The sequence below is a fragment of the Thalassophryne amazonica genome, chromosome 12 (genome assembly GCF_902500255.1).
Source record: "Thalassophryne amazonica chromosome 12, fThaAma1.1, whole genome shotgun sequence".
In the NCBI taxonomy this organism is placed as follows: domain Eukaryota; kingdom Metazoa; phylum Chordata; class Actinopteri; order Batrachoidiformes; family Batrachoididae; genus Thalassophryne; species Thalassophryne amazonica.
In genome coordinates, this window is record NC_047114.1 from 73,529,373 (window position 1) to 73,551,238 (window position 21,866).

Genomic DNA, 21,866 nt, shown 5'->3' on the forward strand with positions numbered 1-21,866 from the left:
GACTCCTCCCCACCCTTCTTCCCCTCCTCCCCCCCTCTCCTCCCTGCAGTCTTTCACCCGGTCGAGTGCTCCTACTGCCATACTGCGAGTATGATGGGCTTCCGCTACCGCTGCCAGCAATGTCATAATTACCAGCTCTGTCAGGACTGCTTCTGGAGGGGGCATGCTAGCGGTTCCCATAGCAACCAGCACCAAATGAAGGAGTATACGTCATGGGTAAGCGAAGCGCTGGGGAGGAGAGCGAGGGGTTATGGAGGTGTGTCTGCATTGGACCGGTTGTGGATGATTCTGGTCTCTTTCAACACAGTGCAGGCCTGGTGACAGTGCAATCAGTTCCTTAAAAATAATAATTTATAGACAATGAATCATTCATATCGCTGCTGTATTTCTCCCCCAGAAATCCCCTGCTAAGAAGCTATCCCATGCTCTCAGTAAGTCACTGAGCTGTGCATCCAACAGGGAGCCTCTTCACCCCATGTTTCCGGAAATGCCTGAGAAGCCGCTCAACCTCGCCCACATTGTGTAAGATCATCATGTTTTCTTTAGATGTCATGGTATCACATTTCAGAGCCTCAAATTTCCATTTTGTTTAAATTCAGCTGGTTTGATTCCAGCCCACAGGTGATCACTATCTCCTGGGTGCCTCCAAGTCTGAAATGAATCCAATCAGTCTTTGGGGCAGCTGATCAATGAGGTTTAATCATCGCCTTAGGACAGATCATAATTTTAAACAATGTTCTCCCTTTGCTTTGACTTGCCATGTTTCATCTTGCCTTATAAATAATCAAAAGCATGCACACGTGTAAGATGGTGCTGATTATTACATATTAAATCAGGTACCCATGAAGTAATTTCTGGTGTATTCAGTATACTTTGTTTTTTTTCTTAATATTTAACTCATATACTGTGTTGTTTCTAATATAAGATGACCCTGATTATAAGATAACACCCTTTCTCAAGATATCATTTTGGAAAAATATTTTCTGATAATCAGATTCTTTTTTTTTAAACAGAAAAATGTTTTTTACTTGGAAAAAATGCTTTATTGGGCAGCCCCTCATTTCTTTTTCCAAGCATGTATTGACAAACTGCCATGTTGAGGACCACTGTAAGCTTTTTTGACTGTTGGCAATTTTAAGAAGGGTTCTCCCCCCCCTCATTGCACACTGTCACGCCATATTTCATGGCTACTTGAGAGTTGATTGATCGCTCTGCTGCATTTATCACCATGATCTTAAAGTTTAAATCATAACAGTTGCTGGCTAACTTACTCAACATCTGTGCCACACTCTTTTCAGGATGATCACCGGTCTTTCCGTCAAACACCATTATAAGTTGCTTAGAGGAGTGAGTCACTTCACTTCTGGGGGGCACATTTGTTTCATGGGTATTTGGCTCCACCTACTGTTGTTGACGTATACAATATGAAAAAGTCTGGACCCTGGATATAAGATGACCTTTTTTTTTAGATATTTTTCACATCCATATTCACTGTATTTTATAACGCAAACAGTCGAGACCATCCTGAATCATTGTAGCCAGTTTTGTAAGAGAGAATGGCTGTTTTCTTTAATGTTGAATAAGTTGAATAATGTTTTTCTAACTAGAAATTCTTTGTTATCTTTGCATTCCAGTGCTGAATATATTATATGTTTATTCTTTTTCTTCTTTTTTACTTTCTGCCAAATAGAGACACGTGGTGAGTGTACCTTGATTATTTAACAGACCACAACAATAATATGTGTTTGTATGTTCTGTTAGATGTAAGTCCTTTTGTTGTTTGCTTACTTGTGTATACAGCACTTAGAAAACATGAACACACCTTTGGCTTTTTTCATGTATTTTTTATTTTACGCTAAAGAGCAAATGCTTTTGGCTATCTGTGTTTCTTTGTCTGTTTATAAGCAGAATATCTCAAAAGATAACAGATTTCAATGTAATTTGGTGGAGAGGTAGGTCTTGCTGCAAGAAATACTTGATCCAGTTTTGAACCAGATGAATATCCAGAGTCATATTTGATTAAAATTATTTTACAGTGTCTCACACTGATTTCTTCTGCCAAGGAAGTTATGTTTCCATTTGTGCCTGTTTGTTGGTTTGTTAGCAGAATTACACAAAGATTTAATGAACAGTTTGCACACACAAGAAAGTCCATTAAATTTTCCCATATCAAGGGGCAGATCAAAAATTAACAATCAGCATCAAAGCTCAGGAACAAAGGACAGCGTTGAGGATCAGAGTTCTGTTGTCTGGATCAAACTTTGGGGATCTAGATCAAAGATGAAGTTGACATTTAAAAGTCAGTGATCAATACCAAAGGTTAAGCACATGATCAAAAATCAACAATAAAGATCAAAGATCAATGATAAAAGACTAGCAATCACAAACAAAGCTCAGTGATCAGGATCAAAGGTCCATGATCAGGAACAAAGGTGTGCAAACAAAAGCAAAGGCCATCTAATTAAAACATAGGTTAGTGATCAGGATCAAAGTTGGACAGTTAGGATCAGTTTGGGGTTCAGGATCAAAGATCAAGTTTGCATTTAAATGTCACCGAACAGCACCAAAGGTCAAAAACATGATCAAAGATGAGTGATCAGGATCACTGGTCAGAAACCACAAAGATGAGTGTTCAGTACCCCACGATAATCTATCAGACGAGTCGGTTTGATCCTTAATCCCTAGATTGTATTTCTTTATACAGGTTTTTTGAATTACTTCATTTAAATCATGTTGTAAATCTTAATTTTCATTCTAAGATTAAAAACCCAGATTTAAAAAATGAACCGTAGAAAATACTTAAAATTTTTTTTGACATGGCACAAAAAACAAACAAAAAAACATGTGAAAGTCCAAGGGTGTGCATAGCTTTTTGACACTATATTCAACTTCCATCTTTTAGTTTCTGTACGAGCCCTTGATGTTTGTTTATTCATCCATTCAATGCATGTCTTCTGTTCTTCATTAAACCTTTTGAATTATTCTTCCATGATTCATTGATGTCATTCAGAGGTCATAAGTTTGAACTAATATCTTGTTTTTTTAAGAATTGAAGATTTAAATAAATAGACCATGCAGTGTGACACCCTGATTAAAAAACAACAACAACAAAAAACAATCAAATAATATTTGGTTCCTGTTCAGGCCACCGAGACCAGTGAACATCACCAGCGACTACACGCTGTGCCACTCACTGCCGACATCAGGGAACCCATACTCCACCAAAAAGTAAGTATAGGTTCTGATTTTAAAACAGTTTGCAGTGTTCCTTCAAGATAAAACATCCTGATGCTGTGTGACCTCCCCCCCTCCAAACTATCTTTATTTTATTACCTTCGTTTTTTTTTTTTTAAAGAGTGTCCTCAGATATTTGTCGACCATTTCAGTTTGTTTGGATTTAATGGCTTATTCTGAGTAAATAGCTTGCCTTGCAGCAAGAATGATGATGAGCAAAGAAAGCTCCCGACTCTGGACGCACCGCAGCTGTTGAAAGGGAGAGGGTAAGTGAAACGGGTGTGCCTTTGTGGCCAAATGCATGAATTAATATAATAATCACCGGCATAAACTAAAGTGCTGGTTGTCCACAGGAAACTATTAGTGTCAGGTTCTTTGAGAGGGGTTCAGTGTTTTACTCCAGGGGCGTTTGGAAAGGCACGAGGTGAAGCATGCAGCATGAAGATCCTTGGCTGTTAGTTTGTGCGGTCTTTTCTCACGTACACTTTCCCTCGCTCTCCTTTAGAAGATGTAGCCATTAAAAAGAATAGTTTCCAAAGCTCATATATCAAATGAAATGGGATCAACCTTTTGTGTATTTATGTTATACCCTGGAGTATAAGAATGGGTTGATGTGGATTTTTTGATTAAACAGTCTTTGAGCTCATCTGCACCTGCACTCAACATGAATAGAAAGAAGAAAGTAGTGAACAGAACTCTCCTTCATGACTGAGGGATATCGAAAAGCAGGTGATGTGACGAGTGAAAAGGGTTTAAGAGATGCTGTTGATGTGGACATCTTATTGAGGTTGTTGTTATGAATGAACCGTGCAAAGCAAAGCAAAGCTTCTGTCAAGGTCTGCAGTTATTGTGCCTTCTGAAGGTCACAGCGGAAGTCTTCTACATGTGTGTGTGTATATATATATATATATATATATATATATATATATAAATGATACGCCAATATGATTGGATAAAACACTAAAGAATAAATAGCAATACACCCTTTTCGTGGATGGGTAATATTTTTTATACCACCCGAGTAATCAGCCAATCCGGACAGCGGAGCGGCGCCATGACGAAGAGGCGCGGTCAGAGGAACTGTGAAATACAGGTGGGTCACTATTAATAATTTCTTACGTGTCCACCTCGTAGGTTGATCATTAAAATTAAATTTGTTAGTTCTAAAAGCCATCATAATTATTTATAGGAAAACATTCTTTTTTTTCTACTAGCGTTTGAACTTTGAGTGTTTACACAGGACAGAAAAGTGAGAAAAGGTTAATGCCTGTTTGACAAAAGTGTGTAAAGTGTGTAGTGAAGGGTTTTACAGCCTTAAAACATCTATAATAATTGTAAAAAATAATGCTGACTACTTTGCGGATTTCGTCTATCGCGGGTTATTTTTAGAACGTAACTCCCGCAATAAACGAGGGACCACTGTATATGATAAAATCGTTATCAAGTTGTTCACCAATGAATATGGCTTTTTACACCCTTCAGAAAACCATACAACATTTATCATTTATAGGTATATGATAAAATTGTTATCAAGTTGTTTTACATATAACCATATGTGACCTTGAAACTGACCCCAAGGTCACTGTAATCGTCTGGTGTCAGAGGATCACCCAAATACACAGTTATGCTCAATATGAAAGAAATTGGTCAACTGATTATTGAGATATCATGCTAACAAGGATGTCAATAACAATATCTTGAAAATCTCTCTGTGACCTTGAAATTGACCCCAAGGTCACTGTAATCGACTGGTTTTGGGGGATCACCCACGTACAAACTTATGCTAAATATGAATTAAATTGGTGAACTGATTCTTGAGATATTGCGCTAACGAGGGTGTCACTAACAATATCTTGAATATCTCTCTGTGACCTTGAAACTGACCCCAAGGTCACTGTAATCGTCTGGTGTTGGGGGATCACCCAAATACACACTTATGCTCAATATGAAAGAAATTGGTCAACTGATTCTTGAGATATCACGCTAACAAGGATGTCAATGACAATATCTTGAAAATCTCTCTGTGACCTTGAAATTGATCCCAAGGTCACTGTAATCGACTTGTGTCGGGGGTCACCCAAGCACACCCTTAAGCTAAATATTAATGAAATTAGTCAACTGGTGAAAATGGACAGATGAGCAGACATAAGTTGTTTACCAATGAATATGGCTTTATACACCCTGAAGAAAACCATACACCCTGAGGCTTTCTTTTACAACAGAAATATTAGATTTGTTTTTGTTTTATATGCGTTTCCCCAAACTTTGATGTCATAAGTCATGTATGGGACAAGTAATGAACGATACAGCTTAACCAGTGAATGCTGCAAGAAGAAGTATTGTGCTTTGTACAAAATAGCAATAACTTTTGATATTTTAGATTTAACATATTTTAAATTCCTGGGCTTATTTCCGAATATAATACACTTTGATTTACCAAGATGAAGCAAATTTATTTGAGTCAAACCAATATTTAAAATTTTGCTATTCTCTCTTCATCATGTCCAAGAGCTGTCCCAAAACAAAATACAACTCACAGACTTAGAAACCAAACCTATATCATTAATATACAACAAAAACAACAAAAGCCCAAGGACTGACCCCTGGAGCACCCCACATGTAATCCTCAAAAATTCAGAATGTATCCCTCCAAAATGAACACACTGATACCTATTGTTTAAATAACTAGCTATCCAATCAAAGGCCAATCCTCTAATACCATACATCTGTAATTTATCCAATAATAAAGTATGATCAGTGGTATCAAATGCTTTCTGCAATCAAAGAAATGATCATGCAATTTATATATATATATATATATATATATATAATTACACAGCATGATTACTGCACAGCTGTGCCTTAGGCTGGCCACAATAAAAGGCCACTCTGAAATGTGCAGTTTTATCACATGACAGCAATGGAATTTTTGAGAGATCAAATCAAATAAACAGTTGATTCAGCAAAAGAACTGGATATTTTCATATCAAGATATTTTCATACCAATTATCACTACGGTTGAAATTCATCACACATTATCAAGTTTTCAGAATTTTTAATGCTTTTATGACACAATAAATGTGCTTAAAACATTTGTACAGTACTATATATATATATATATATATATATATATATATATATATATATATATATATATATATATATATATATATACAAAACAGTTAATTCTGCAAAAGAATTGGTGTTTTATAGCATTTTACACATCTTGCCACAGTGACACCTAGTGGTCAAATGCTTGTTTCATTTGTAATGACCATAAATAAAATGTATGTGAATTTCAAACACTCTCATGTGCTGCTGCCACGCACCACTGCATCCATTCGCTACACCATGGAACCTGCTGTGAACCATGGTGCCTGGTCAGTCACCCAAGCAGACGACCTGTCCATCGTCACTTCTTGAATACAACCATCTGTAGTGCAGCAGATAAGAGAATATTTACAAAGGAATCCTGCAAATGGTGACGCAAGCATCTGATTGGCTGCTTGAATTTTCAGTCAGCGGTCAGGTGGGGGTCAATTGAAGAATTACACAGGAGTCAAAATTAAAAGATGCTCCAATCATATTGAAAACTATATCACATTATTTTCCGGATCATAAAGATTCCTTCATTCATAAAGGTATAGTTTGGACTATCTGTGACTGAATGTTATGGAGATATGGGGTGAAAACAGCAAGAGTGGTGACAAAAGTCAGTTTCAGTTTGTAGAGGAGTCAAAAGTGAAAGTTCTTCCAATTTTGGGAAAAAGTGATGCAAATTATTAGTTAACAGGGTTTCAAAAAGGAATCATTTGCACCATGCTTTATCACTTTACAGGGTAACATATGTCACATGTCATAGAATCCAATTGACAGTGACCTTGTTTGACCTTTACTTTGCAGACTAAACATTGAGCACAGTCAAAAATTACTTTTTACCAAAATTGGAGCAACTTTAACTTTTGACCCCTGTACAAACTGAAAGGGTTGGATCATGAGGGTTCGGTCATGACCGAAAGAACTAGATCGCGGGTACAAGTGGCCGAAATGGGCTTCCTTCGGAGGGTGGCTGCTGTATCCCTGAGAGATGGGGTGAGAAGCTCGGTCATCCGTGAGGAGCTCGGAGTAGAGCCGCGTTGAAAGGAGCCAGCTGAGGTGGTTCGGGCATCTGGTAAGGATGCCCCCTGGGTGCCTCCCTAGGGAGGTGTTCCAGGCTGTATTTTCCAAGCAGAAATTGACCTTTGTCACCATTCTGGCTGTTTTTACCCCATATCTCCATGGCATTCAGTCACAGATAGTCCAAACTATACCTTTTTAGAATTGTTATGATCAGTGAAGTAATGTCGTGTAGTTTTCAGTTTGATTGGAGCATTTTAAAATTTTGACCCCTGTGTAATTCTTCAATTGACCCCTACCTGGCTGCCTATTGAAAATTCAAGTGGTCAGTCGGTTTTTTCAAAAGAGTAATGTCTGAGGTGTATTTATGCCACATTTGGTGCTTGTATCACCATTTGAAGGATTGTTTCAGTTATCTGCTGCACTACTGTCTGCTGCAGCCAGGTGAAGCACGGGTGTCCCTGTTGCCTTCTCCAGCCACTGTTGTCCTCAACACTGAGGCACCTGTGTGATGGATCATACCCAGAGAAATGCATCACATGGCCGCAATATCCCTGACATGATTTCAGCATGTCGGTCTCGCAAATATTTCACAGCATTTTGGAAAACAAATGTCGCTTTTCTTGTGCTAACGACTTGGGGAACATTTTCTTTCTCGTGAGGATATTTCTCATTGTCTTGAGAAATCGACCTTTTGTTTTCTTGTGGTAATGAGATGAATTTGCCAGTTATGACTAGAAAATGAGCTCTGTCCTCACAAGATAATAAAAGATTAAGCCATTGTCACGACAAAATGGCATTAAAAAATATTAATTGGAAGTATGGTCATTCTGGGCTTCCGTATTGAGCTGTGCATGGCGTTGTCCTTTGCTTTTTGCAGGGCATGTCGTTAATCGCGGTCCTAATCATTGTCTGTGGTGTCTGTCCCAAACATAATCTGACTTTGTTTATCTCTAATCATCCGTGCATGGCTGCTTTTCAGCTATTCTTCTCAATCCACCTTTGGTGTGTTCTCTCCTTCTTTCTCACTCCTCCTTATCATCCTGCCTTTGTAAATGCAATGCAATGTACAGTGTGTGTGTGTGTGTGTGTGTGTGTGTGTGTGTGTGTGTGTGTGTGTGTGTGTGTGTGTGTGTGTGTGTGTGTGTGTGTGTGAAACCCTGAACTGTTCCAGGTTGAACTACAACCTCGACATTGCCGATAGGCTTGCTGACGAACATGTTCTGATTGCTCTCTTTGTGAATCTACTCCAAAACAACCCCAAAACATGGTTAGTCGATGCCGCGCTGTGGACTGCCGTTGCGCACGCCGTGCTCTGCTTCCTGTAGCACTGAATGTGTCACAGTACTAATGCTGCTTGCTGTCAAGCTGCTGTGTTACAGTGTGACCTTTGACTCTTCTATCAGCACGTTATTTTCTATTAATGCACTGACTTTTGTTCAAACTTGATATCAATGTGGAAACTACCAAGAAATCTTTTTATTATTGTTATTAGTATTATTTATTTTCGGTCTGAGTAAGAAAATGTTTTAAGAATTTGTGATTTACAAATGAACATCTAATACTGTGATCATCACTGTGCAGCCATTTTTGTCCGAGGCCATCAAATATGGCCATTGGGTATTGCGAAGAGTTTGTGTCCGTCCGTCCGCCTGTCCGTCTGTCTGTGCTCAACATAAGTCCGGTTCTATTACTGCCAGAGTCTTCAAATTCACAGAGAACATTCTTGGGACACAGACCTTGGACGAGTTCAGAGATGGCTAAACTTGACCTAGTTTAAGAGGTATTTTAAGAGGTTAAAAGTCACATTCTGTTTCATTTTGTTCTGTTTTTGTTTTGTTTTTTTTGGTTTATTTGTTTGTTTTTTTGAGGGGCGGGGGTGACACCCAATCAGAGTAGAGCGGCACTATAACGTTTGTGTGTAAATATAAACTCTTTATCATATATTATGTAAAAACTAGCGAGAAATAAACACTTCTAAAACTGAAAACGCTGTTTTTGGAACCTGATAACACCTCTGGAGTGATTTACATGACATTTTGCAGATTTAGCGTGTATGCTAACTTCCGCTAACTCAAAGCTAACTTCCGCACACCCTCCTGCAGACACCATTAAAACGTAAATATTGTTTGTTTGATTGGTTGATTGATAGAGGGACTTTATTGAACATGTACAAGTTGTAATAAGACAATAGGATCTTAATAATTAACATAAATAATAAATGTCTAATTCAATTTATATATATATATATATATATATATATATATATATATATATATATATATATATATATATATATATATATATATATATACACTTTGCACTGGGATACCAATTAAACACCTGCAAATTATAAAGAAGATAGTGCTCATATGGTCATGGGTATTTTAGCATTGCGTTATATTTTTATTTATTAAAAAGGGTGCATAACCTGAATGAAGGACCATACATATTGCTTATCACAAGAGAGGCCAATGGAGCATTAATCTCCATCGCCAAATGAGGGAAGATGTGAAGGGGAAACTATATCTTGACTGGCAGTGGACTAATGCAATCTGCAACCTCACCACTAGATGGCACTAAATCCTACACACTGGCTTTAAACAGGAATCTAGTGGTTTCATTCACAGCACATATAGAAGACACTGCAAATTTAGGTCTTATCCAGGAATATTTTTCTTTTGTGAGATAAACCGTTAAAACTAAATCTCTTTGGCTTCTCTCACTTGACTTGAGGTCACCACAGCACAGCAGAGATGGAACTCCATGTTGGTCTGGCACAGGTTTTACACCTGATGACCAACCTGACGCAACTCCACATTACATGGAAAATGGGCAGGGTGGCTTTGAACTGGTAATCATCTGCTCTGTCCAAATAAGCGCACTTAACCGCTTGGCCACCTGTGTGTGAGATAAACGGTAAATGGACTTTATAGTGCTTTTCTATCTGAAGCAGACATTCAAAACTCTTCACAATGAATTCTCACGGTCCAGTCACGCTTCCTGTCTGTGTTCTTGAACAAGACACTTCATCTGCATCATCCCAGTCCACCCAGCTATAAATGGGTACCAGTCGTGGTTGGAGAAGTAACCTACAGATGACTGGTGTCCTGTCCAGGGGGAGTCCAAGACTCTCATCTGCTTCACGCTGCAGATTGTGGAGATAAGCACCAGCACCAACGAACATCAGGGCCTATGTCGGATTTATTTCTTACATTCTCATACACACACACACACACACACACACACACACACACACACACACACACACACACACACACACATATGCAGATGTCATGGTGCTGCCATGCAAGTGATGTTGTTTTTGGGATATTCAGGTAAACATCTGGTGGATTTATAAAATAAAAAGTATTTTTGCACAGGTGTGGTCTACCCAAGTGGACTGGAAATGTAATTTATTTTGAGATTTAATTAAAATTAAAGGAGACTGTAGGGCATTGATGGGTATTTTCCAAATGGCCTTCCATTTACTAGCGGGGTGTTGTTGTTGTTGTTTTTTTTTGGGGGGGGGGGGGGGTATTATGTTTAAATTGCACTTTGATTTTAAGAACTTTTTTTTTGAGAACTATGGATATTTTCAAGAAGCAAGACAGTGTCTTGATAAATATCTTGCTTTCATGCTTTCTTTTTAATGGTGTGTGTGTGTGTGTGTGCAGTGTCTTTGTCAATTTATTTAACAGTGTCCAGACTTTACCACACATACAGAACTGCGCAAATGTACTCGGCACCTGTGCAGAGTTGTCTGGTTATTTATTTTATGTGCACTTAAAATTTTTTTTTTTTTTTTTACTCAATAATGTGGACAATACGCGTTTGATCCCTCAAAATCTAGAGTTGCCTAAAACTCTGCGGAGCCCTGTATGTCCCAGTGTGAATATATTTGACTATATTTAAATCAATAACAACTTTGTGTCTGGCTTAACCTCTGCTTTGATGGAAATAACCAAACGTGTAGTGATTTAATGACCAGAGTTTGGCTCGATTCGAAGGCAGAATACTTTGTGAAGGTTTCCTGCAAAATAACTCCTTGGCATTTCATGGCTCTTTACATCCATGTTTGTTTCTGAGTAACTCGTCTTTGTTTTCCCCTTGATCAGTTTGTTGGAGAGCAGCAACCATCATCAAGATGAAGAGCACAGTCTCATCGCCCGCTACGCTGCTCGACTGGCTGCTGATGCCGCGGTGAGATATAGAGGGCATTTCTTGCAGGCAATATAGCGAGGCGTGTTTCATCTGTGCCCGCTGCCAGAAATCTGTCTTTGATGCCAATAAGAGTTTATGTCCAATACTATTGTGGCTTTTAGGATCAAATCATTTGAAATGAAGACGGGATTTACACATGGTGATTGTGTTGTTCTCCCTGTGAGATATTATAGACTAGTGAATGACATCATCCAGAGGTAAAACCAGTTCAGGTCACATCTCCTGGTTTCACCAACAGGCTCAGCAGCAGCAGATGGTCCCCACAGACCTGCCGTGCTCTCTGGATGCCAACAAACAGCAGAGGCAGCTCATCGCTGAGCTCGAGAGCAAAAACAGGTCAGCGAAGAGTTAAAAAAATCACACTCCTGAGAATTAGTATTTTTTTTAACCTTATTATATTCAGTTTCAGTGTTTTTTATTCTTCTGTGTTTATCAAGAAGATTTCTCTAATATATTTTTTCAGTCAGTGTTGGTAGAAATATTGATTGTCAGATGATGAAGAACTCTCTTGATGATGATCCACATATAAATGCACAAATTAATAATCACTTTCTTTAAAGGTATGGTCTCTTTACATTTTTTATTTGATTTTTTTTATTTTTTTCTAAACATGTAAGTCATGAAAAGGATTTTCCTTAGCACCACTATGATTTTGTTTCTTAGTATCCAAATAAAGTTTTTGCATTCTTATGTCACCAGTATGATCAAAATTCACCCCATCTAGAAATTCCAGGCTTACACACATTAATGCAGGATTCAGATGTCGATAAAACAGGGTTTTCAATTTCAATTTACTTTCATTTATATAGCGCCAAATCACAACAAAGTTGCCTCAAGGTGTTTCACACAAATAAGGTCTAACCTTACCAACCCCTAGAGCAAGCACTCAGACACCGGTAGGCACAGCTAACCAAAAAGTTAGCTTCGATAACCGTTAGTCCACTAACTGAAAAGTATCTTTTATAAAGGTAAACTGAAAAATCACTAAAAAGTTTAGCCGAAGTTACAAATAAAAGCTAAAGCGATAACTTTCAGTATTTATTTCAGTACACGGCAGCTACTGACACAACAACAAGTCAGCGCTTCTGTCTCAGATCGGCCTTCTCTCAGCAAGAGAAACCTGGTGATCAGAGAGAAAGGAGAGAGGGAAAAAAAGATAATTTCTCTTCACACCATACATACCTGCCAGTCATGTCACTGGATTCTTGCACAGGCAGACAGTTTTGACTTATGGTTATAATTTTAAGCAAATTAATTCCGGACAAGTTATTGAAATTAACATCACGTCTGTCATTTTGCAAAGTGAAAATATCAGCTATATGTTTTAGTTTTAAAGTAATGCACTAATTTTGAAGGTTTATTACAGGGTACATTAGTTTCCTGACGTCAGTGGTTGGCTGGTCGGTATAACACACAGTTACTGAAACGTGTGGTGGGTTTTACAAATAAATCTGTATTTGTAAATATGTCATTTTTTTCATTTGTTAAAAAAAGGCAATTTGAAAACTGAAAATTCAGTTTAAGTCCTTCATCACTTTTACTAGCTATGTGGCTTCTCATGGCAGTATGCTCACACTTATAACCATATTAATTATAACCATAAGTCGAAACTGTCTGCCCGTGCAAGTCTCCAGTGAAATGACCGGCAGGTCTGTATGGTGTGAAGAGAAATTATCATTTTTTCTTCCTTCCCTCTTCCTTTCTCTCTGGTAGTCAGCTCTCCTCTGCTTGCAGAGGATAGAGTTCTGCCATTCATGGCTGGCTGTCTGCTACAAAACGTAACAGAAAGGCATGAAAATCTTGGATTTCAGACTTTACAAATGTTTTTAACTATTAAGCTTTATTCACTATGCCTGCAAAAATATGTTTGCGATCTAAAAGTTATGGGAACTAAATTTATAGGAAGCTAATTGAGCCACTGATGGTTTTCTGGAAAGCTAATCCGCTAATGAAAACGTTAGCTTCGTAATTAGCGGTTAGCGGATTAGCGGAACTGTGCCCACCACTGCAAATGAGACACTAAAATCTTTTTCCGTGATCTGAATCAGAAGATTCTCAGCTATGCATTGATGGTAATTGTTTATTTTTCCTTTTTTATCTGATACCATGTATGAGTTGCCTGTCTAAAAGTGTATTTTATCGTTTCTCATCGGGCTCTGTGTCTGGATCCAAGTCAGATTGTAATAATTAGTGACATTCAGTCATCATGACACATGCATATTGAGGGTAATGTTTGTTGCTGTCACAGAGAAATCCTGTTGGAAATCCAGCGGCTGCGCCTCCAGCATGAGGAAGCTTCCCAGCTCCATCCCGAAAAAGCTCAGCAGAATCCAACTCTGCTGGCTGAGCTACGACTTCTCCGGTAACTCCCTTCAGCTTGATCCTGCATAGAGCATGTGGGATCCTAACAGGGCTTGGGTTTCAGCTAAAAGACATAAGTGGGCCCCAGTTGGCCCCGTTTACTCAAAGTCGCCACAAGAGATCCAGTGCTGATCCCCATTGGGGTTTGGCACACATTTTTATGCTAGATGCCAGCCCGGACGCAACTCCAGTTTCACATGGAGGACAGCGCGCACAACTCACGGTGTTGCCAAGCAAGCTCCCAACAGAGTACAAATCAAGACCTACCCTGCTTAATTTTTGAAATCTGACAGGATCAAATGTGCACAGAGCATAATGGCTCCACAAAACCCAGATTCAATTAAGGAAAAAACAAGTTTCTTTAATATTAAGTACTCACAGAACTTTACAGTGGATTTGTATGTGCTCTGTTACACACAGCTACAAATAAAACATGTACATTTTTATCACAGAATGACTCAGAATTCTGTAACAAAGATTTGTCAGAATCAGAATCGAATTTATTGTCAAGTAAGTTCTCACATACAAGGAATTTGATCTGTTGTCATTGGTGCTTAAACAACAGTAAAAGAAAATACTTATGTAAGAAATAATAGGTGCATAAACAACAATAAAAAGAAAAGGAAAACTAGAAAAAAAATACTTCTTTAAGAAGTAAAGGAGTCAAATAGACAAACGGGCAAAGCTATGTTTACTGTCAAATAGATATAGTGGAATGGGGCTGTGCAGGCATGCAGATGAACAGTACAGGGATGATCAGTCTGTACTTTGTGGGAGTGGGGGTGCAGGGTAAGTGGGAGTTTCTGGCATTATTTATAATTCTAGCTGCGGACGAAAAGAAGCTGTTTTTGTGTCTTGAGGTTTTAGTCCTGATTGACCTCAGCTGTCTGCCGGATTTGAGGGTAACAAAAAGTTTGTGCCCTGGGCAAAAGGGATCAGCCACTATCTTTCTTGCTCACCTCAGGGCCCTGGAGGTGTACAGGTCCGGTAGGGATGGCAGTTGAGGTTTTGTTGTTGTTCTAATTATAATTTCCATCAGTTTTTCAAACACTGCTGTACTGACATTATTGAAAGATGCCTGTCATATACGAGGTCTATTAGAAAAGTATCCGAATCACGTGTGATTGTGTCAGCCAAGCTTGAACCTTTGTGCGCATGCGTGAGTTTTTTCACACCTGTCGGTTGCGTCATTCGCCTGTGAGCAGGCTTTGAGTGAGGAGTGGTCCACCCCTCTCGTCATTTTTTTCATTGTTTAGGAATGGCTCAGAGACTGCCGCTTTGCTTGATCAAAATTTTTTCAGAAACTGTGAGGCACATCCAAGTGGACACCATTCGAGAAATTCAGATGGTTTTTGGTGAAAATTTTATGGGCTTCAAAGAGATTACGGAGTGTTACTGTGCTTCGATCTTAAATATGATCAATCTATCTTTGTTAGTTGGCTATGTACCACAGGCTTTTAAGGTGGCAGTAATTAAACCATTACTTAAAAAGCCATCACTTGACCCAGCTATCTTAGCTAATTATAGGCCAATCTCCAACCTTCCTTTTCTCTCAAAAATTCTTGAAAGGGTAGTTGTAAAACAGCTAACTGATCATCTGCAGAGGAATGGTCTATTTGAAGAGTTTCAGTCAGGTTTTAGAATTCATCATAGTACAGAAACAGCATTAGTGAAGGTTACAAATGATCTTCTTATGGCCTCGGACAGTGGACTCATCTCTGTGCTTGTTCTGTTAGACCTCAGTGCTGCTTTTGATACTGTTGACCATAAAATTTTATTACAGAGATTAGAGCATGCCATAGGTATTAAAGGCACTGCGCTGCGGTGGTTTGAATCATATTTGTCTAATAGATTACAATTTGTTCATGTAAATGGGGAATCTTCTTCACAGACTAAAGTTAATTATGGAGTTCCACAAGGTTCTGTGCTAGGACCAATTTTATTCACTTTATATATGCTTCCCTTAGGCAGTATTATTAGACGGTATTGCTTAAATTTTCATTGTTACGCAGATGATACCCAGCTTTATCTATCCATGAAGCCAGATGACACACACCAATTAGCTAAACTGCAGGATTGTCTTACAGACATAAATAAACACCACCGCAATGCGCGAAGCCTCTGCTCCTCTTTCCATGACAAAAACTCCTGTAAGAGTGGAATGTGCCGTTCATTTCCAAACTGGACGCTGTGTTTTATCCGGGATGTCGTCTGACTAGCACAGGAATTGTGAAGTCGCGGACATCAGCACTTTTTCGGCACATTGAGACAGACGTAAGGAGGAATTCCACGCGTCGCGGCGGTGCCGCATGGCGCAAAGCAACGCCGTGATGAAGCCTCACAGGACATGTTCTGGCATGTCCAGGCACATCCACAGTTTCTCGGATAATCACTTGATGGAAAAACCACCGACAGCTGTCTGAACACCATCTCAAAGCCGTCCTGTGAGACCAAAACGGAGGTGGTTTTGTCTCGCTCCAGTAGCGAATCCATCGTGACGCACGAAGCCTCCGCTCGGCTTTCCATGACAAAATCTCTTGTTAAAAGTGAAATCTGCCGGAAAATGGTTGATGTCCAGCTCTTGTGATAACCAGAGAAATTGCACACAATGGTCACGGATCCAGACAGCCATCCGTTTAGAAATGAAATGGTCGCTCAGACTGTCGATGGCGGCTTCGGAGTGTGGCGCACCACCAGTCGCTCTGGGCCATCCTTAAAGCGACAGTAACACTCCGTAATCTCTTTGAAGCCCATAAAAGTTTCGCCAAAAACCATCGGAATTTCTCAAATGGTGTCCACTTGGATGTGCCTCACAGTATCTGAAAAAATTTTGATCAAGCAAAGCAGCAGTCTCTGAGCCATTCCTAAACAATAAAAAAAACGACGAGAGGGGTGGACCACTCCTCACTCAAAGCCTGCTCACAGGCGAATGACGCAACCAACAGGCGTGAAAAAAACTCACGCATGCGCACGAAGGTTCAAGCTTGTCTGACGCAATCACACGTGATTCAAATTCATGTGGTTTTTGAAAAAAATAATAAGGTCGGATACTTTTCTAATAGACCTCGTATATCCAGTGATACATAATCCACATAATAAACTTTATGCCGCATCCGCAAGGATTTCAGGATTTGGCCTTTGTAGGTAAGCTTTGGTTTTGGCACATCAAAATATCTGATGCAATAAAATATGTACAAGCCTCGTGCAATTGTCATGCAGTATGTTAGAATTGATCTCTGTTTCTCTCTGTATTTTGATATTACAGCACTTGTTTCTTCTCTTAGGCAACGCAAAGATGAGCTTGAACAAAGAATGTCTACTCTGCAGGAGAGTCGCAGGGAACTCATGGTGCAGCTGGAGCAACTGATGATGCTTCTTAAGGTACCATTACACTGTGCATGAACAAAGTGCACAGGTGCAGTGGGAACACAAGTTTTTTTTTGTTGTTGTTTTTTCCTCATAAAAACTTGACAGGTTTGTAGTGCATTTAGTATCCCCATGCTTGTTTAATAGCATGGGGACAAATATTATTGTTTTGAGGCAGGTGATGTGGCCATGTGATGAGTGTGGCTCATCTGATGCTGTTTCTGAGCTGTGGATGACAAATTCTGGCAAAAATAAAGAAAATGCTGCACGTCTGCTAGTATGCAGTACCCAACATGTCCGTTAGAGGGCAGATATCTTTAATACTGAAGCTCTGTAAATGGTTCAGTTTGTGTTTTTTTTTTTTTTTAATATTGTATTCACATACATGGAAATTTAATAATAAAATTGTAGTCTGTAAATTTAAAACTGATTAAAGTATTTCATTCTTTGAATCAGGGATTGTACTTCTAAGAAAGTATTTTGTCTGGTACACTGCTGTTGGAGGAACTGTAGAATTTTAATATCAATATCATGTTTGTTTTTCAGAATATCAGTTATTAAATTTAAAAATTTCACACATTATAACAAAAGTCAGATTCCTTTGATTTTACTTTTATTTTTTAAGTAGCCAATCATTGTTTAAGTTAGAGACCTCATTAATAAATACATCTGGTATTTATATTGTGTATTTATATTTTTGCAAACTGTTTTTCTTTTTTACTTTCACTTTTGATACTCTGTGTGCTTCCTACGCTGTGTGCTGCTATACAATGCTACTGGATCCTCAATTTCCCAGAGGGAGTCTTCCCAAGGGATCAATAAAATTTGATCTAATCTAAAAAATAAAATCTTAGTGTGTATGTACTGCCTGGTACATTACAACAATGTGTGCCTCATACTGTGTATATTTCTGCAGTTATTTGATATATGCTGTGTTCTGTGTTAAGTTAAAGGACTAATATTGTGTAAATACATTTGTTATCTCGCTTTTACATTTTAATGTGGATGGTTTTTTTATGTTAAACATCCTCAAAATCCTACAGCTTTATGTCGCGCTTGTAAGAATTTCTTGAAGAAAATTTAGGCATGAAATGGTCCGTTTAAGACATCCGTGACTTATGTCGCAGAAGTCCATATATGGACTGTTTGCTGTCTGAGACAAACTATCTGAGTCGGTGTGTATTTTGTGAATGACGTTGGAGAGTAATGAATACATGCCCCCTCCACAGGCCTAGGGAGCAGAGGGGTGGGGTCAGCAGCTTTTTTACATTTAAAGGAACAGGCACAGAAATGCATTGTTTCATTGAGCCCTAAAAAACAAAAGACAAGAGTATTGTTTACATTGCATCCTACACTACAGTGCATTTATGATATTTTGGGCTATAGACTTTAATGCCTGTTTTTAAGACATGGATGCCTATATTGATTTTCTGAAAATGTGCATATGATAACCTCCTTTAAGTGCCTCTGGGTACATTTTGGGGATTTGGGGCTGCTGATCAGAAAAAACCACCGAACAATTTTCTTATCCCACAGTGTACTGTTGATATATCACCCTATCTTGTGTGCGGGTGCAAAACACGTGCCACAAATGTGTGCAAATGGCATGTATGGGCGCACATTACTGTTTAAACGACAGGAAATGCGTATCAGCAAAAAACAGGGCACTGGGCATGAAGGGGCTTATTATTTATTTATTATATTATTCATGGGAATTTTATAGGCACATAAAATCAACTCATCAAAGTGTCATCTATCATCTCCTTTAATGGCTGATATGAACTGGAATCTGGTGAAATGCTGTTCAGAGGATACACGCAGAAGTGACTGGTTTACTGCTGAGGAACAACATCACAAGGACAACCTGTTTAATTTCAACTTCATTTTGTTGCATAGAGAAGCAAAATGACAAATATTTTCACTGCCCAAACACTTATGCACCTGATTGTATCAGTGAATTTTTTATAGCCCATATTGTGATTGTTGTGTCACAAGATATTAAATATTAGTTATCAGCTGTAGTGCATCAGATAACTGAAACAATCCTACAAATAGTGATAGAAGCACCAAATTAGGCACAAATACATTACTCTTGAAAAAACGATTGGCCACTTGAATTTTCAATAGGCAGCCAGGTAGGGGTCAATTGAAGAATTACACAGCGGTCAAAATTAAAAGATATTATATTATATTGAAAACTACACCACATTATTTGTCTGATCATAAATATTCTAAAAGGTATAGTTTGGACTATCCGTGACTGAATGTTCTCGAGTTATTGGGTAAAAACAGCAAGAATGGTGACAAAGGTCAGTTTCAGTTTGTACATAGGTCAAAAGTTAAAGTTGCTCCCATTTTGGTAAAAAGTGGTGCAAATTATTGATTGAGCTAATAGGATTAATAAATGGAATAGTTTTGACTGTGTTGAATGCTTGGCCTGCAATGCAAATGTCAAACAAAGTCAACGTCCATTAGATTCTTTGATATGTGACATATGTTACCATGTAACGTGATAACTAAGCATGACACATGGTGCAAACTATTCCTTTTTAAAACCCTATTAACTGTCAATAATTTGCACCACTTTTTACCCAAAACTAGAGCAACTTTAGCTTCTGACCCCTGTACAAACTGCAAGGGTTGGATCATGAGGGTTCTTGCTGTTTTTACCCCATAACTCCATAGCATTCCATCACAGAATCTTGGAATCTTTGTGATCAGAAAAATAATGTGGTGTAGTTTTCATTATAATTGGAGCATTTTTAAATTTGACCTCTGTGTAATTCTTTAATGGATGCCTACCTGGTTGCCTATTGACCATTCAAGTGGCCAGTCAATTTTTTTAAAGAGTAATGTCTAAGGTGTATTTATGTCGAATTTGGTGCTTCTATCACCATTACAGGATTCCTCTGTAAATATTCTGTTAAATGCTACACTACTGGAGGTACAGTGGAAATAAGCTGTAAGTCTCCAAACTCTAGGGCTAAAAAAAACACTGAAACTATAATTGATTCCAAGCACACATTTGAAATAAAAACACGTGCATAACATTTTCTCAGCTGACCAAGACAAATTGGCCAGAAATTAGATTTCTGAAACTCTATTATTTCTTGCATTGCTCTTTCAAGCTGCAGTGTGTAGGATTTAGTGTCATCTAGTGGTGAGGTTGCAGATTGCAATATGCTGTTACCGGGCACATTTTTGTTTTCCTTCACATTCTTGCTTCTTTGTCGGTTGGGATTCATGCTCGTTTGCCTTCTCTTGTGATAAGCAGTATTGTGATTCTCAATTCCACAAAAATGGGGGTTCTTAAACTTGGCCTGCACTAGCAACCAGTAGATGGTGTATGAAGGAACAACCACTTGTTCCTCTTCTTTTTTTCTTTAATCTTCCAGTCACTTTGCAAAATGCGAAAAACAGATAAGTATGTCACATTTGGGCTTCTGTATCAAGATGGCGGTGCAACATGGCGGCCTCCGTGAGGGGATCCGTTCCTACATACTAAATATGAAAGATTCATTCTAAGCTCACAGAGACACAGTAATTATTGTTGCAGGTAACTATTCACTAGAACAGATGGCTATGAATGCTATATTCCATTCCTACTAATAAACGCCCATAAATCCCGCACACTGTAGCAGTATAGATTTGCATTAATACAAAACATTTGACTTGCAATTCCAGTTTTACGAGGAAGAGACATAAAGTTTAATTTAATGAATACACTACCCTGCCTTTTTGTTCTTGCATTCTTGCTCTTAAGGAATTAATGTGCTGACGTGGCTCTGACACAGAGGCACTTAACGCTTCAACTCTCCGTATTTGTTGCAGACTCAGGGTCCTGGCTCGCCTCGTTCTTCCCCCAGCCACACCATCAGCCGCTCCATTCCCACTCCGATCCATTCAGACTCTGCCGGCACGACCCCAACTCACACACCTCAGGACTCACTAATGGGAGTGGGAGGGGATGTTCAGGAGGCCTTCGCGCGGGGTAACACCGTCTGAATACATATGGTGTTTATGTTGTTTGAAGGTGGCGCTACTGATGGATTTATACAGTCACATTTTTCTAGCAGCAGCTCTCATTTGTTTTAGGTTCGAGGAGAAATTTAAGAAATGACTTGCTCATCGCTGCTGACTCCATCACCAACACAATGTCATCACTAGTGAAGGAACTAAACTCAGGTAAATATAAAGCGCAGTGCTAAAGTACCCTTGGCCGTATGAGCATATAATCAATGAAAGAGTGTGTAGAAAGAATGTGACCTTTTGACCATTTAAATAGGTCAAGGTTAGCCATTTTTGAACTTGTCCAAGGTCTGTGTCCCAAGAATGATCTCTGTGAATTTGAAGACCTTGGCAATAATAGGACTGGAGTTATGCTGAGCACAGATGGACAAACAGACAGATGATCGGACTGATGCAAAATACCCGATGGCCGTATTTTGGGTTAGGGTAAAAACTGAAAAACCACTCAGAGTGCACACTGACAAGCTTCTCCACCCCACTGCAATGTTAAAGGTGTCGTCCCTTTTGATTTTTTTTTACAACTTAATTAATAAAAA

At 38.8% G+C, this 21,866-nt stretch overlaps 1 protein-coding gene across 9 annotated transcripts in view; it reads left to right on the forward strand.

Annotated features, from left to right (window-relative positions):
- The window catches only part of dtna (dystrobrevin, alpha), a 53,243-nt gene that overhangs the window by 25,162 nt on the left and 6,215 nt on the right, over nt 1-21,866 (forward strand). Inside the window, exons 8-19 of one of the 9 annotated variants that reach the window (XM_034184091.1) lie at nt 50-216; nt 398-522; nt 1,691-1,699; nt 3,145-3,228; nt 3,423-3,500; nt 8,525-8,620; nt 11,469-11,553; nt 11,813-11,910; nt 13,823-13,936; nt 17,220-17,316; nt 21,133-21,292; nt 21,397-21,486. In XM_034184091.1, the coding sequence (XP_034039982.1) occupies nt 50-216; nt 398-522; nt 1,691-1,699; nt 3,145-3,228; nt 3,423-3,500; nt 8,525-8,620; nt 11,469-11,553; nt 11,813-11,910; nt 13,823-13,936; nt 17,220-17,316; nt 21,133-21,292; nt 21,397-21,486 (1,203 nt within the window). The remainder of the gene's footprint in view (nt 1-49; nt 217-397; nt 523-1,690; nt 1,700-3,144; nt 3,229-3,422; nt 3,501-8,524; nt 8,621-11,468; nt 11,554-11,812; nt 11,911-13,822; nt 13,937-17,219; nt 17,317-21,132; nt 21,293-21,396; nt 21,487-21,866) is intronic. The other 8 variants (XM_034184092.1, XM_034184093.1, XM_034184099.1 and 5 more) reach the window with 8 other exon arrangements.